The 16,678-nt window shown below is 36.9% G+C and overlaps 1 protein-coding gene across 1 annotated transcript in view; it reads left to right on the plus strand.

Annotated features, from left to right (window-relative positions):
* Positions 1–5,196, plus strand: part of LOC125240020 (probable serine/threonine-protein kinase kinX) — a 62,560-nt gene extending 57,364 nt beyond the window's left edge. The window contains exons 10-13 of the mRNA XM_048147837.1: positions 2,196–2,335; positions 3,667–3,801; positions 4,389–4,479; positions 4,831–5,196. Of these exons, the coding sequence (XP_048003794.1) occupies positions 2,196–2,335; positions 3,667–3,801; positions 4,389–4,479; positions 4,831–5,003 (539 nt within the window). The 3' untranslated portion in view covers positions 5,004–5,196. The remainder of the gene's footprint in view (positions 1–2,195; positions 2,336–3,666; positions 3,802–4,388; positions 4,480–4,830) is intronic.
* The last annotated feature ends 11,482 nt before the right edge of the window (positions 5,197–16,678 follow it).

Genomic DNA, 16,678 nt, shown 5'->3' on the forward strand with positions numbered 1-16,678 from the left:
TGCTTTATTTCAGAAAAAAATGTTTGTTTTACAAGATTTTTCTTGTTTTTATCACTCCCTTCTAGATTTTCATATATATCTAAATGATGATGTTCTTCCCTGTTACGCAGGTACATTTCAAAGTAAATATTCGGCAATGAATATAATCATTGACTCAAATCTGACTTCTAAGGAGGAAGTTTATTTATTATTCTCAGAATGGACTAATTATAAATTTATTTATACTGATGGGTCCAAAAATAATGATGCTGTGTCCTTTGCAATTTATCAAACTGAAAGTAATAAGGGAGTGGGGTTCAAAATTAATAAATATTCTAGTATATTCACTGCTGAAGCAACAGCCATCCTTTTTGCTCTGAAACATATTAAAGAGAAAAATCAACTTGACAAAAACTGGATAATCGCTAGTGATAGCATGAGTGTCTTAAAAAGTCTTAGTAATAACAAAATTAATGCTAGCACTAACTATCTAATTTTTGCTATTAAAGAATTATGGTGGGAATTATCTTTAACTAACATTGATGTTAAATTTGTCTGGATACCATCGCATATAGGAGTTGAAGGAAATGAAAATGCAGACTTTTTAGCAAGGACTATTGTTAATGTATCTTATCCTGCGTCGTCTAGTTCTGTCAGCAGGGATTTGAATGTGGCATTACCATATTCGGATGTAATTTCCAACCTAAAAAAGCGCATGGCTAGTCATTGGGGAAAACTTTGGTACTACTGTACAGAAGTAGAAAATAAAGCACATACATATTCATTACTAGATGTCTCTGTTAATAGTAAACCTTGGTTTTGCAAACTCAAAAAATTTGTCCATAGAAAATTTTACTCTACAATAACCCGAATGCGCATTGGCCATTATTGTTTAAATTACCATCTTCATCGTAAAAATATAGTTCCCTCTCCTTTTTGTGATCGCTGTCAAATGCAAGAACCTCAGTCTTTGGACCACATCATTTTTATTTGCCCGTCCTTCGGCATACAGCGCCTTGTGCTGATGGATGAGCTACTTAATATCTATGGGGCACCTAATTTAATCCCGTCTTCAGTAACGGATTTATTGATGGAGGCTAAAACTTATATTTCTTTGTATAAATTTGTATATAATACTGTAAATATGTTGTAAATAAGTACTCTTTAATTAAATTAATATTCTTAACGGATTTGACTAAATACCTGGAAGAGACGCATTATGCATTTTATTGACTTATTATCGTACTTACTGGATTTGACATAATATTGGAAGGAAAACTTATGAAATTCAAAACAAGATGAATAAGAAAGGCTATGACGAAACAACTGAAAGAGACGAATTTTTTATTGAGACAACTGAAGACATGCTTGCTGGATTTGACACATGATATTAAAAGGAAGACTAATGAAATTAAAACAAGAAGAATAAAGGAAAATAGAAATACTTCACTCAAGACGAGGCGGTATGGCCTATGGTCCTAGCCTGTCCAGAAGGACGAAGAAAAAAAAAAAAAAAAAGGAACATTTCGTAAAAATGTGCCCGGTTTTCAAAGGCGAAATTGATTCTCTTACTATATATTTTTCGGTGTCGCCTTTGTAAGATCAATTCCGCATCTTCATCATCAGAAGAATTTAATACGAGGTTCATTTTCGATTACAATACAATTCTAACCCGTCAATATAGACAACTAATATTTAAAAATATGGTGCCCCTGACATACGTAGAAATAATTACAAGTTTGTTCTAATAAATTGTTATTTTACCTTCATTTTGCAACAGAGACTAGTAAAATTCACTAATTATATAAGTTATTAGCAATAATATTTTGCAAGTTGTAGTTTTTTACTGGTATGTTATTATGCAACAAAAATATATAAGTTACAAGTTAAATTACTAATATTATTAGCTTGTAATTAGGTACTTGTATATTTGTATCTTGTAATTTATTATGCAACACAAAAGTACAAGCTACAACCAAAACCACTAATAATATTAGCTTGTACTTTGTTATGCAATCGGCCCCTGGATTATACTCATGCGGATGGATGGATTGTACTCGTGTCGATTAAAAACACTCCCTTCGGTCGTGTTTTAATTTATCGCCACTCGTTTCGAACTTCCTTTTATACGCACTTGTATCGTAATATACTATTTTAAAAGATACATTTTTATTTTATTTTATAGTAACATATAACCGGAGATATTTCCTTCGCAGAGAAACCTAAACCCACACCAGTGAAGCAGTACAGCAACACCAGCAAGAGCAAATCGCTTCTCAAACCGAAAACTGCAGAACACCCGGAGATCATCAACGAAGAGGAGTTCCTTGAGGACGACGACTTTGACCTTGACGAGGTGAGTGACCTCTTTTGGGCCCATCCATTAATTACATCACACCTAGACGGGGGGAGGGAGGGTCCACAAAATGTGACATGTTGTAACGGGGGGGTCCAAGTTAAATAAAATTCTATTTCAAATGTTTGTGTTCAATTTCAATGTTGACCATAAACATTTCACCCACAAATACCATCTGGACATTGAACAGCCCAAATTACTTAAAAATTATGTAACTTGGTACGCAATTCACGTCCGTGAATCTCGATCTCAATACCTATTACAGATAGTGAAATGTGACGGTTATTAAGACAATTTCAGAGTGTTTTTGTGATTTTTACTTTCCTAAACTAAGAATCTGAATGTGACGTCACACTAGGGGGGGGAGGTATGATGTAGTGTGATTTATGTATATATAAATTTACAAATTTTCTGTGATTGTAATTATAATATGTAAGCTTGGCCTGTAATTGATATTATTAATAAATATGAGTATGAGTAAATTCGCTACTGGCAAGGACCCCAAAAATATAGTACTTTTGCGTACTATATATCTTTCATATAGAATATAGTACGCTGGGCCAAAATATAGTACAGTACTATATTATATAGTACGGTTGGCAACCCTAGGGGAGGGTGTAGTTTAGTGTGACAAGGGGGGAGGGAGGTGTCAAAAAATCATGAAATTAGTGGGACGTGACCTTTTTTACTTCCAAATATCGTCAAGATGAGTTATCCGGAGTACATCGGTGTCCTGTCACGGTCGCCATGAAATTGAGCATACAGTTGTCGTTGTGTGCGTGCGTGATGACACGACTCGGTGGTCGTCTGCATACTGCACACAGATATGGAAATGAAGTGTACTGCGCAATAGCCCTATAGGAGCGTCCATCAACAAATGTGTGTGTTCAAGAATTTGCGACAAGCATATCAATACAAATCGCCTGTTGAATAAGATAGTCAAAAGTTAGAACAATACAAAATGTTAAATAAATGTCATATCATATACAAAGAAAAAATTACCAATGCCTCCAAGTGTTCCAAGCTGGACTCGAACCAGCGTACTCCGTTAAACGGACGGATGCCTCAACCACTCGGCCATCGGTACACGAATGCAAGGGTCGAAATTTTCAAGTATATGACACAATTACCGAGATCTTGGCGCCCCCCGCCATCTCTGAGGTAGAACCGAAACTAGTTCGACGTCCTAATATTTAATGTTTATAGTGTAATAAGTAGTGAGACTACTTAAAAATACAAATTAAAATATTTTCCATGAGAAATATTTTAATTTGACCTAAGATTCAATACAAGATGTTTTGAGCAAAAGTCTTATTCGACCTTAATTTCAGGACGTCGGCGAACACTGGCGACGCGAGGACGGGGAAGTGCCGACAAAGACGCAGCCGATACGTCGGCCCGAGCGCATGGATGAGGAGATACCGAGCGACGAGGACAGCCACTCTGAAGACGACAGTTTATATGACGTGAGTACATAGTTTTATGATTAAACACGATTACGGTTCGTTACAACCAAACATATGTAACTCCGTATAGACAGATAAAATCTTAAGAAAAAAAAAAGTACCTCAGTACCATACGCTTACACCTTTGGAGAACGCTCAGCTAGATGGCGCTATATGGACTAAATTGTCAAAACTGAGGTTCACAAGTTTTAAGCCTGTGTCAAGAGATGGCAGTCTATGCACTCAGCCGGCGTATCATGCTGCCAATTTTATCACTTATCCACGTGGATAAGACATCTGTCGCTCTCACACTGACATACTAAAGCGTGACGGATGCTTTATCCACGTGGATAAGTGATAAAATTGGCAGCATGATACGCCGGCTGGTTACACATTTTACTTTGACAGTAGCTTTAAAGCATTCTCTACCAGTCAACCTCGAGGCTAATGTTTCATGTTTTTTAAACATTGTAGTTAATATTTGTTTTGTACCTTTTTTTAAACCTAAGTTTCTTTCCGAAGGCACGAATCGGTGGAGGAATATTGTTCCAGCATTGACTTGCAAAGTATCTAAAAATAACATTGTGATTGATATGTTTTGTTTACAGATGATGCCCTCTTCAGATTCAGAAGATATGGACGATTGGTTCACATTGGACATACGGGCCGAACGAGCAGGCGACTACTTACCTTGGCTGGGTGAGTAACTTACTATCAAAGTCATATATAACTCCGTATAGACGGAGTACTCATTTCCTCCCATGGGTGTCGTAGAAGTCGACTGTGGGATATGGATTCAATTGTGGTATGTGATGGGCTGGCAACCTGTCACTACAATGTCACAATTTCGTTTTCTTTCAACCCCTTAATTGCCAAGAGCGACACTGAAACTTGAACAGTGTCGTGTGCTCTGCCTACCCGTTTGGAAATAACCTTAAATAGCCTTAAAAATGGACGAGGGGAGCCTTATTTCAAACCTCAAGTTAGGTCATTTATTTTTAAAAAGAAACATACTTAACTGCATTAAATTTTTTAATACTTGCCTCACAGGTGACAAAGCGCACAAACTGCTGACCGAAGAGAAGCACCGCGTGTCGTCTCGCCTCGCTGCCCTACGCCAGAGCGTGACGGCGCTACAGAGCAGCGGCCGCGTGCAAAACGACCAGATTAAAGTCGCTACGGAGGCGCTTCAGGAACTTGACGCGATGTTAGCTGCCGCTTGAGTTATGTGAGCCTGGTACTTCTGTAGTATAAACACTCGTAAACTTGGTTGTCTAAACAGCGAAAAGCGGTTTTCTCATCGACTTTTTGTATTCATTCTAAATAGTTATTTGTTTAACAAGGGGGCAAAGTTGTTGTTTACCCGCACGTGCCAAAATTGATACCCGAGCAAGCGAAAGATTCCAATATTGAATTTAAAAAACTGGAATCTTGAGTGTTGCGAGGGTTTCAAGGCACGAAGGTTAAACAAACTTTGCCGCTGAGTGAAACACAAAATTTTTCACCACACCAACACGAACAAAATACTGACTAAAAAACATCAAACTAAATGAAATCATCGTTTTCGTGTATGATATCTATTTCAATTTATAAATGAAATCTATCAATTTATTCAATATTTATAATTCAAAATCATCATTTATAGGTAACATCTACCAGTTAGCTTAAGATATCAAGTTAAAATTTGTATGAAATTACTTTGCACTCTTGTGGATAAAATGCAATTTTACTATCCGTTTTCGAATAGCAAAGTAAGCTTTTACCAGTTGGTGTGGTGAAAAGTATTTTGACCGCAATCTGCCTTAAGGCACTGGTCCCACCAGAAGCTAGTAAACTATGAGCTATCGGCTATAAAAACGAACAAAAGATAATCGCTCCCGTGTAAAAGAGAGCTATAAACTATAACCACGCCTTGGACACTGGCGATCAAATATATGAAAGAGGCGCGTTCCTAGCACAGTCTAAGCTCGTGTAGGTGAACGCGTACCATGCTTGTATGAGTGAAATATGATAGGTCGACTGTTCGCGTTTCTGCCAGGCGGTAACTGTGAGGTAACCGAGAGGGGCGGCACTTTCAGCGGGGAGCGGGAGTGGCCATACTGCACGATAGTACTCTTTATTATACTGTGCTATAACTCGCCCGCGCTATTATCGCGTCTCTTTTATTTACACGGGAGCGATCTTTTGTTCGTTTTTATAGCCCATAGCTTACTCGGTCATGGTGGGTGTCCACCAGTGCCTAACAGTGGAAGTTAAGACGATACAGGAGGAGTCAATTCTCCATACAAACGCTCTCGACTATTTCCTCCCCGGTTTTTGAAGATAGAGCAACGATTTTTTCAACACAGTTTATTATTATTTTTATCTGTGTCGGACCGTTTTGATTTTTTTGGTATTCTTATTTTTAAAGACGCTAGAGCACATAAAAAATAACCAAAAACAGCCTTGTTGATTATGGCGCAAAAGAAGGTGTGGTATTCAGAATTGGTAACAATTAGTCAAAAAAACTAAACGGTCCGACACAGACAATTTCATTGTTATTCAGGTTCTCAAATTTCGTTACGATTAATTAAGTTTTGAAGGAGGAAACAGTCGAGAGCGGAACCTCGATTTTAGATTTTTTTTTTGCAATATCTTTTAACGAGTTGCATTTTTGAGTTGTTCTGAATGGACATTTTTTTTTTCGATAAAACTAGTTAATGACACTAGTATATTTAACTATAATTCCCAAATTAAAAGGGGGGGCTCCTTTCCATTTTGTCATTTTCGCTCCTGTAGAGTCTTAAGTAATCTCTGACTGAAAAAGCCGAATCGGTTAACAGAAGAAAAGCAAGCGCGTAAAAAGCGATACTTCTGAGTCCATTATTTATGAGGAACGTACAGACAATATAAACAATATTTCACTGAATGTTTGAGAAAACTTGTTTTTAACAAAGATTGCATATTACATTGATATCTTGCATTAATTACTCTGACGATTAATAATATCTTCACTTTAAATAAAATCTACGATTTTAAGATATAAAATAAGTGCACTATGTGTATTCGTATACTGCCACACTTAATGGGTACAGGTTTCCTCAAATGTACAAAACTAGGGTAGGTGGCTTATCTAAGTCTAATCCTAGTCTAAAATATGATGAAATGTATTCGGGCAATTACTAATACTTCAGTCGCCCCAAGTTTCCAATAGTTAAATTTCTTTTTGAATTTTATATAGTCATAGTAAGTTGACAACCCAGACAATGCGAGTGTTATTTCGAACGTCAAACTTCTATGAAATTAAGACGTTTATTTAACCCTTGCACAGACGGGACGGGAGTATCAAAATTCGTGAAAGCCAACATTTGAAGTGTTTAGAATAGGTGAGACGACTAAAAAAAAAAAAATTTGTCTGTCAATTAGATTATCAAAGAATTTTAGACACGTATTTTTTCTTTTTTCTCGTAAACGAAAAATGACGACGGTACAGTGCGTTGAAGTTTCGCGTGACGTCACGCCTATGTACAATTTTTACTTAGAAGTGACGTCACAAGCCCCCACTCCGGAACTTTGATGCTCTACATCTTTGTATTTTTTCATTAATTAAAAAAGTGAAAAATATATGTTCAGTATTTTTGGACAATCTAACTGACGGACTAAACAGAATGTAATTTTTTTTTTATGTAGTCGTCATCCCTATTATACACTACAAACATTGACTGCTCTCAATTTTTTACTATTATGTGAATAACTGAATAAAAAAATTGTTTTACTACCTTAACTTGTAAGTTGTCATAGAACTAAACTATTGATGATAATTAATAATATGTTATTTCTTCCTTGCCTCAGTGGTAACGAATAATTACATTTGGGCTCATTTAGACGGTACGAGAATTCGTATACGATTTTTATTACATTGCGTTATTTGATGGCTGTGCAAAATTGTATGTAACCTCAACAGCCCGCGGTGTAACTAAAATCGCATGCGAGTTCGCACGCCGTCTAAATCAGGCCTTATAGAAACGGATGTGTGACGTGTAAACAGCAATAACTTTTTTTATTGTTACTACAAATGTAAGGAATGTGTTGAGACTTCTATTTTTTAGAGATAATGTTGAGATGTGAATTAAGTGCTTACAACTAGGTATACTTACGACCTTTGACCCGGTGACATCATATGAGTGTTAGCATAAATTAAATATAACAAGATCATACCATCCCATACATTAAAATGCGACCGCCTAAGACCGCGCTTACACTCCACCACACATAGATGGCGCCACAAAAAATGCCTTGTTGCCACCGATTATTGTAGATTGGCATTAAGTGTCAATTCCGAGCCGTAAATCTATGTCAAAAGTGACACTTTGACATAGATGTTTGACTTTGTTTGTATAAAACATCTCTTATATGTATAACAATTCTTAGCCTTTAAGAACAATCACTACAATTATGTTTTTATTAATAAATTATTTGTATTTGTACTTAACGCCATCTACAAGTATAATCGAAAGCTACAAGACATTTTTTTGTGGCGCCATCTATGTGTGGTGGAGTGTAAGCGCGGTCTTAGGCGGTCGCATTTTAATGTATGGGATGGTATGATCTTGTTATATTTAATTTATGGTGTTAGGCACTGGTCTCACCAAAAGTGAGCTATGAGTTGTCGGCTTAAAGGGAAATCGAGGGATTTATAGTTCACCTCTCGGCTACTCGCCCGCGCTATCATTGCGTCACTTCTTTACACGGGAGCGACTGTCTTTTGTTCGTTTCTGGAGGATCGACTATTGTAGAGAGTTACTGTCGAAGTAATGTGTAATCACAGTAAGACTGCCATCTCTCGACACAAGCTCTTTTGAAACTCAGTTTTGACAATTTTGCCCATATTCTTAAAAATGTCAAATATTGCCACTGTCACTGACACTGTTATTATCACTGTTTGAGTTGCAGGCGTCCATAGGTTACGGTGACCGCTTTACATTACTTGTTTGCCACCGACGTAGTATAAAAAAAATATTAATATTAGCGCCATCTAGCCGAAAGGACAGTATAATAAAGAGTACTATCGTACAGTATGGCCACTCTCGCTCTCCGCTGAAAGTGTCGCCCACCCCCTCTCGGTTACCTCACAGTTACCACCTGTCAAAAACGCGAATAGTCGACCTGTCATATTTCACTCATACAAGTATAGTACGCGTTCACCTACACGAGCTTAGACTGTGCTAGGAACGCGCCTTTTTCATATATTTCATCACCAAGTGTCCGAAGTGTGCCAAAGGTGTAACGCCATCTAGGCCACGGTACCTTTTTCTCTAGGGCTTTGAGGTACGTTTTTTTCTTAGACTTTATCCGTTAAAGGCACTGGTCCCATCGCGAGCTAGTAAGCTATGAGCTAATGGTTATAAAAACGAACAAAAGATAAGCACTCCCGTGCAAATAAAAGAGACACGGCGATTTTGATAGCTCACCGCTGGGCGAGTAACTATAAACATCGCCGTGTCTCTTTTATTTACACGGGAGTGATTATCTTTTGTTCGTTTTTATAGCCGATATCTCATAGCTTACTAGCTCGCGGTGGGAACAGTGCCTATACGGAGTTACATGTCTTTACACGGGAGTGACTATTTTTTGTTCGTTTATCTTATATCGCCGACATCGACAGCTCATAGCTACTCGTTTTTGGTAGGACCAGTGCCTTTGGGGCACTGAACACTATTACATGGTAAAACTTGATCCGAATATTATATTCAATTAGTGTAAATTTATAACTGAAATTGATTGATATTTGTATGTGTGTAGCTCGGTAGATGTGCGATTGTATTGTGTAAGAAATGTTACGGAAAATTATATTTTTCTGATTCCATTCAATGGTTTGTTTTATTGGGTTATTCCTCCAGCATACATTTTTAAACTGAATAATCCATACTTATATATTTTTGTTTTATTTTATAATGTTATAAAATGGGAAAGTGTTTGTGTCTGTTTGCTGTGCCGTCTTTCACGGCTAAGGCCGGCAACAGACAGTCTTAAAAATTCATAATCTTAAAAAAAAATTGTATGCAAATTGACAGTTCAAACTGACACTGACATATCTGTCAGTGTCAGTTTGCATACAATTTTTTTTTAAGATTATGAAAATTAATACTCGTCTGTTGCCGGCCTAAACGGAGCGACGAATTTATGTCATTTTTAAGTGGGATGAGATAGTTTAAGGGATGGTGAGTGACATAGGCTACTTTTTTAACCGCCTTCCAAATCTCAAAGGAAGGGGTTATCAAGTCGTCTGTTTTTTTTTTTTTTTTTAATGTTTGTTCCTCGATATCTCCGTCGTTACTAGACCGATTTTGAAAATTTTTTTTTTATTTAATGTATATGCATACAGATTGGTCCCATTTTTCTCAGAACCCAGTTCTGATGATGGGATCCTGGAGAAATCGAGGGAACTCCTCAAATCTGAAAGGCATACATATGGTGATTTTTGTGTTTTTAAAGGAACAGCATGCATTTACGTACGGAACAGTGACATTTGGTGCAGTGGAATTCCTGATGATGGTCAGAATGGAACTCCTCAAATCTGAACGGCACACTTATAGTGACTTTGGTATTTTTATAAGAACAGCATGCACTTACGTCCAGAACAGTGATATTTGGTGCAGTGGAATTGCTGATAATGGTCAGAACGGAACTCCTCAAATCTGAACGGCACACTTATAGTGACTTTGGTATTTTTATAAGAACAGCATGCACTTACGTCCAGAACAGTGACATTTGGTGCAGTGGAACTGCTGATGAAGAGTGAGCCGCCCCTGGTTAGAGTTCCGTTCTGATAATCATTCTCATCTGTAAGTACTTCAGAATCATCCAGATTTCAAAATTGGTTCAGAAATGACGGAGATATCGAATAACAAACATTAAAAAATATACAGACGAATTGATAACATAATCCAACATTTGAAAGTATTTATCACCAGAACCCCAAAGGAAGGCGGTTTTTTTTTTTTCTTAAAAATTATGTCTCTTTCTAACCGCCCTAAAAGGGGGGGTAGCAGTTTGTATGGAGCATTCCGCAATTTTCGAATTTAACGCGAGCGAAGCCGCGGGTAAAAGCTAGTGTATCATAAGGTTGAAGAAACTGATAGTCTCTAGATCAGGGCTAGAATCGAACCAGCATTCAGAATACTTTGTTGCTGCTAAACTCTGTCAAACAAGTCTGTCAGTAAATAGAACAAAGAAAACTATATGCAATTTTAACTATAAAACTCCCGTGAGACTCACTAGTGGGTAGCTCCGATCTCGCCACGGTGACGTCGCCCGCGCCGCCGACCCCCCCTGCGCCTGTCCTCAGCAGCCGCGCGCACCGAGCAACCGCCCGCAGTATGCGTCGCGCTCTCGACATGTAAAGGCGGGGTCGCTACTCTTGAGAAAGGTCCTCGAAATTGGACCGAAACATGTCGAACGCTATATCGACTTAATACGTGAGTAACCCGCTTAAAATATTTTTAAAAACTATATGCATCTTTTTCATTATGGTGCTAGAGAAAAGGATACCTATAGTTTTCGTAGTCCTTATTTACTGACAGACTTGTTTGACAGAGTATATCTTCGGCATTTACAAAGCGTAAGTATCAAGTAAAGGTGCATTCGGGCAACTTTATAAGGGAAACAAGTGGTGGACTATTACGAAAAGAGTTTGTACATTTGGATCACGTCTCCGATTTGCATACAAATTGGTAGGCTGATAGAGTCCGTGACGCTGAGCAAGATCCACTGTTTCCCAAAATGTTCTAGGTTGATTGTATGAAACTTTCCTGTTTTGTTACCGAAAATGTATAGAAATCTGGTAACAAAAAAGGAAGGTTTCATACAAACTACATAGGACATTTTGGGAAACCTAGTGGATCTTGCTCATCATCATGGACTCTATCAGCCTACCAATTTTTATCAATTTCGGAGACGTGATCCAAATGTACAAACTTAACGGGAATTGCACGAATAATTATTTTTATTTAAATGGTAGTAAACAGTCTCCGAAATTACCCGAACACACTTTATCGTCCTTTTATTGCGATACATGTATATCTAATTACTTCCGTTAAATAAAATAACTAGATATTTTAAGATTTTTATTATTATTGTGGCCTCTTTTACAGTAAACTCCGTAGTATCCTAATATCATTACAGTTAATAGATACTTAACTATATTTACACAGTTTACACACAGACAGACATACTGTGCCCTATTTCACAATAATGACAATCGCCCGACAGTGACACTTGTCCGTTCATTGCCTGTTCAACAAGGAAACATTGACGCAGAGTAAAGGGTTTAAAAAAAACGGTTGTTTTTCTGGCTTGAAAAAAAAAACATGAAAAAAACCGTGAAATAAAACAGTTTTTTTTCTAAAGGACGAAATCTCAAAATTTGCAAAACAGTTAAAACTTTTATACGGTTTTTTAGACTTTAAGTTAACTATGAAAATAATTTTTCCCCTCACTGGCTCGGAAACACGTGTTTTGTCCTTTAATACCAGCGGGTAAAAACGCATTTTATCCACTAGTGGGTAAAGTAATTTGACCTTGAATAAAGTCAAATTAACTGCTTTAAAATTGATAAAAGTAAGTGAATCTAGTAATAAAGATGATTTATGACCTGTGGAAATAGTGGAAGCAGTGATAAACGCATTTTTTGCGTTGTAGTTTCCTCGCTATAGTAAGGGGAAAAGTTTTGTGTTACACTCGGGGGCAAATGTATTTTACTTCTCGTGTGTTAAAAAACTCGCAAGTTCAGGATTCTATTCTCGAACCACTCGCTTCGCTCGTGGTTCAACTATAGAATCCTTTCACTTGCTCGTTTTTCAATTCCACACTCGGCGTTAAAATACAACTTTGCCCCCTTGTATAACAAATAACTATTATTTAATAACTTTAATTTCTGGTTTTATAAAACTAACATTTACACAATCTGTAATTAGTAATTGTCGCTATTTACTGTTGGCAACACCACAGCCTCTCAACGCTCAACGCCGCATCGGGGATTCCCCAATAAACGCTTGCATACTGAATGTTTATCGAATTAAAATGTACGTTATTGTCGCCTCGGTTGAGAAACATCTACACTGAACGTTTGACGCGCGAGCACATAGCCTCGCGACGTGTCTCGCTCTGTATGGACCCGGCTATTAGGGTTCAATATTTTCATAATTTCACTAAAAAAAACCGGTTAAGAGCGTGTCGGGCCACGCTCAGTGGTTCCGTAGTTTTCCGTATTTTTCTCAAAAACTACTAAACCTATCAAGTTGAAAACAATTTTCCTAGAAAGTCTTTATAAAGTTCTATTTTATTTTTTAAACATACGGTTCAAAAGTTAGAGGGGAGGGGGGCACACTTTTTTTTTCCTTTAGGAGCGATTATTTCCGAAAATATTAATATTATCAAAAAACGATTTTAGTAAACCCGTATTCATTTTTAAATACCTATCCAACATTGGGGTTAGAATGAAAAAGAGAAGTCCCCACTTTACATGTATTTTACCACTATGTCGGCGTGATTGATATACATATTGGTACCAAATTTCAGCTTTATAGTGCTAACGGTCACTGAGATTATCCGCGGACGGACGGACGGACAGACAGACATGGTGAAACTATAAGGGTTCCTAGTTGACTACGGAACCCTAATAAAAATGAGGCTCGATCACAACTGTCAGTGCCGAAAATAAACTCCACATACACGTTACATTACAAATCTTTATTTACAAAAAAATAACATAAAAAACCACAGTTAATAATTTTAAAATAAATGTAGACAACAGGCGGTCTTATCTCTAAAAGCGATCTCTTCAAGCGAGGTTCTTAATATATCCTGATTTTTAGTTATTACATTATATTTACAAATATGTGGCATTCCAAACGCAAAGGGTCCGTTTCAAGAGTGTACCCTTTTTGGATGGAAAGCACATTATATATAGCTATTGTGAGTTGACAAATCCAGCTGCCTTCATAATAGTTTGTTTAAAATGTCTTGAAACTGTTTCCTTACCCCCTTATTCATAAAAAAGTTACTGTACTGATTTATTAAAGTGTTTTGTCCCTTTCTTACATTTTTTTAAATAATAAATGGGCTTACTCTTGGCCACAGGCTAGCCAAAGGCAAAGACGTGGCCTACGATGGAGTGAGCTCGCCCAGAAGATGCCTGTTCACTCTTGATTTGAAGGTTGTCGGGTTTCTCACATATACATAAGTTAACATAACAAAGCGACAAAACACTTTCTGTCTAATCAGTTCAGTAACTGGGACTTAAGCACGCCACACGTCTTAAAATTCATAATCTTAAAAAAGACTTGTATGCAATTTGTCAGATCAGTCTGAATATTCATAATCTTAAAAAACAAGAGTGTGTGTGGACAGTCGCGAAATTGTATGTAACTCCGTGCACTCGATCTGATTTTTGTAAGATTATGATTTGTTCAGATTATGATTAGATTAATTTTAAGACTGTCTGTTGCCGGCCTTATGAATAAGGGGGTTAGACGATATAAGGTAGACTACTCTTTTTTAGCAGGATGTTTATGGGTCTAATGTTCATTTTCATTACTAAATACTGCAAAAAGAAAATAGAGAAACTTCTACCAGCTCTATTCATTAGTTTATTTTCTTTATGTAACATTTTTTTCAAGAAATTTCGTCTTTACGGCAGCGGTTAGGTTCATGCGACTCCAAAGTGTGATCTATTAGTAACTGATTTAGTTTATATTTACAAAATGTAGCAACTACAGTCACTACAGTCTTCTTAGCGTTACCATTTACAAAAAAGATACAGGGTAAGGTACAGCGGAGCAAATCTCGACTGGGGGGCAAATGTAACTAGGCAATTTTTTCCATGTTTTACAATGTTCGCATTAAGAGTGTCCACCGGTTATGTATGGTAGGCGTGTTCAGTGGATACATGAAGAACTCATCATCATAGTGTAATAATGGAAAAAATTGATCAGTTGCAATTGTCACTCAGTCGAGATTTTTGGTCCCGCTGCAGCTTAGTAAAATATAAGAAATGGTAGTTGTACGAGCAGATAAAATACAGTTTTTTGTACTGTCAAGGCCATACTTGTACCTATTCATGAAGCGCCATCTATGTTTTAGTTTGTTTTTGTATTCTTTTGTAAATGGTAGCTCTCAAAAAATTCACCCAATTTACAAGCGACGATAGTTCTGACAATTGATAAACTTAACATTGTATTAATACTAAATTTTACAGTTTTTTTAAAAATACAATTTGTATCTATGGCCTAAGTCACTAGTCCCACTAAAAACGAGTAAGCGATGAGCTGAGCATTTCTTTTTTTTTTTTGCCACATTTATGAAGTGTAATATTTTTGAAAAAAAAATTGCTATTTCTACTGAGAATTACTAGCCTTTTCAATCCTAGTAGTTAAAAAAATTGTCCCATACATTTTTTTCTTATTTTGTTACTATTTTCCGTACATGTTGTATGGGGTAACAAAAGAGGAAAGTAAAAAAAAGGATGGAAATTCTGGGACACTTTTTGTCTTCCAGTGAGATTGAAAGTACTCGTGATTCTGAGTACAATTGACCTAAAATTCCCTAAAACAATAAAAAAAGAAGAAATGCTTAGTCAAATCAGCTATCGGCAATAGAAACGAACAAAAGACAGCTCTAGTGTAAATAAAAGAGAGACCGAGCGATTTATATTACATTTCAACTGTAACTCGCCCGCGCTATCATCGCGTCTCTTTTATTTGGGCCATTTTTTTTCAAAGTTATCCCGCCCACTTTTTTTTTGGATTTGGAAATTTTTACGTGTTTTCCGCTCAGAATCGCAAGCTCTTTCAATCCTAATAGGAGAAAAAGTGTCCCAAGGTTTTTTCCCATTCCGTTACCATTTTTTCCTACATTTTGTATGACGGTAACGGAATGGAAGGTTCGAAAAAATGTATGGAAATCTTGGGACATTTTTTTTCTCCTATCAGGAACGAAAGAGCTCGATTCTGAGTATGACTCGCGTAAAAATACCCATGTTACAAAAAAAGTGGGGTGGACAACTTTGAAAAAAAATGGCTCATTTACTCGGGAGCGACTATATCTTTTGTTCTTTTCTATAGCCGATAGCTCATAGCTTACATTTAGGTGGGACCAGTGCCTAACTACAAACTTGGAACTAAAATATTTGCTAGCGTGTGCGTAACTTACTAATCTCGCTCGTATCGAGATATGTAGACAAAATTATGCAAAGGTTAGCAAATAAGTCTGTGTCAAACTCGTGGTAGCCTTACTAAAGACGCTGGCGCCCTCTTTTATTGAGATCTAGTACCGATAGTTTGAGCTAGTAAGGTAATAAAGTCAACCAAATCTTGACAGTAAAAAAGGCGGCAAATTTGAAATATGTAGGGTTCAGTGCAGCAGCCAGGTCTTCATGAAACAGCAATTCCCGAAAAGTTTGTACATTTGAATCACGTCTCCGATTTTGATAAAAATTGACGCTGAGCAAGATTCCCTAGGTTTCCCAAAATGTCCTAGGTTGTTTGTATGAAACTTTCCTTTTTTGTTACCGAAAATGTATAGAAATATGGTAACAAAAAAACCGGCCAAGAGCGTGTCGGGCCACGCTCAGTGTAGGGTTCCGTAGTTTTCCGTATTTTTCTCAAAAACTACTGAACCTATCAAGTTCAAAACAATTTTCCTAGAAAGTGTTTATAAAGTTCTGCTTTTGTGATTTTTTTCATATTTTTTAAACATATTGTTCAAAAGTTAGAGGGGGGGGGGACGCACTTTTTTTTCCTTTAGGAGCGATTATTTCCGAAAATATTAATATTATCAAAAAACGATCTTAGTAAACCCTTATTCATTTTTAAATACCTATCCAACAATATATCACACGTTGGGGTTGGAATGAAAAAAA

The sequence above is a fragment of the Leguminivora glycinivorella genome, chromosome 26 (assembly GCF_023078275.1).
Source record: "Leguminivora glycinivorella isolate SPB_JAAS2020 chromosome 26, LegGlyc_1.1, whole genome shotgun sequence".
Taxonomy (NCBI): Eukaryota; Metazoa; Arthropoda; class Insecta; order Lepidoptera; family Tortricidae; genus Leguminivora; species Leguminivora glycinivorella.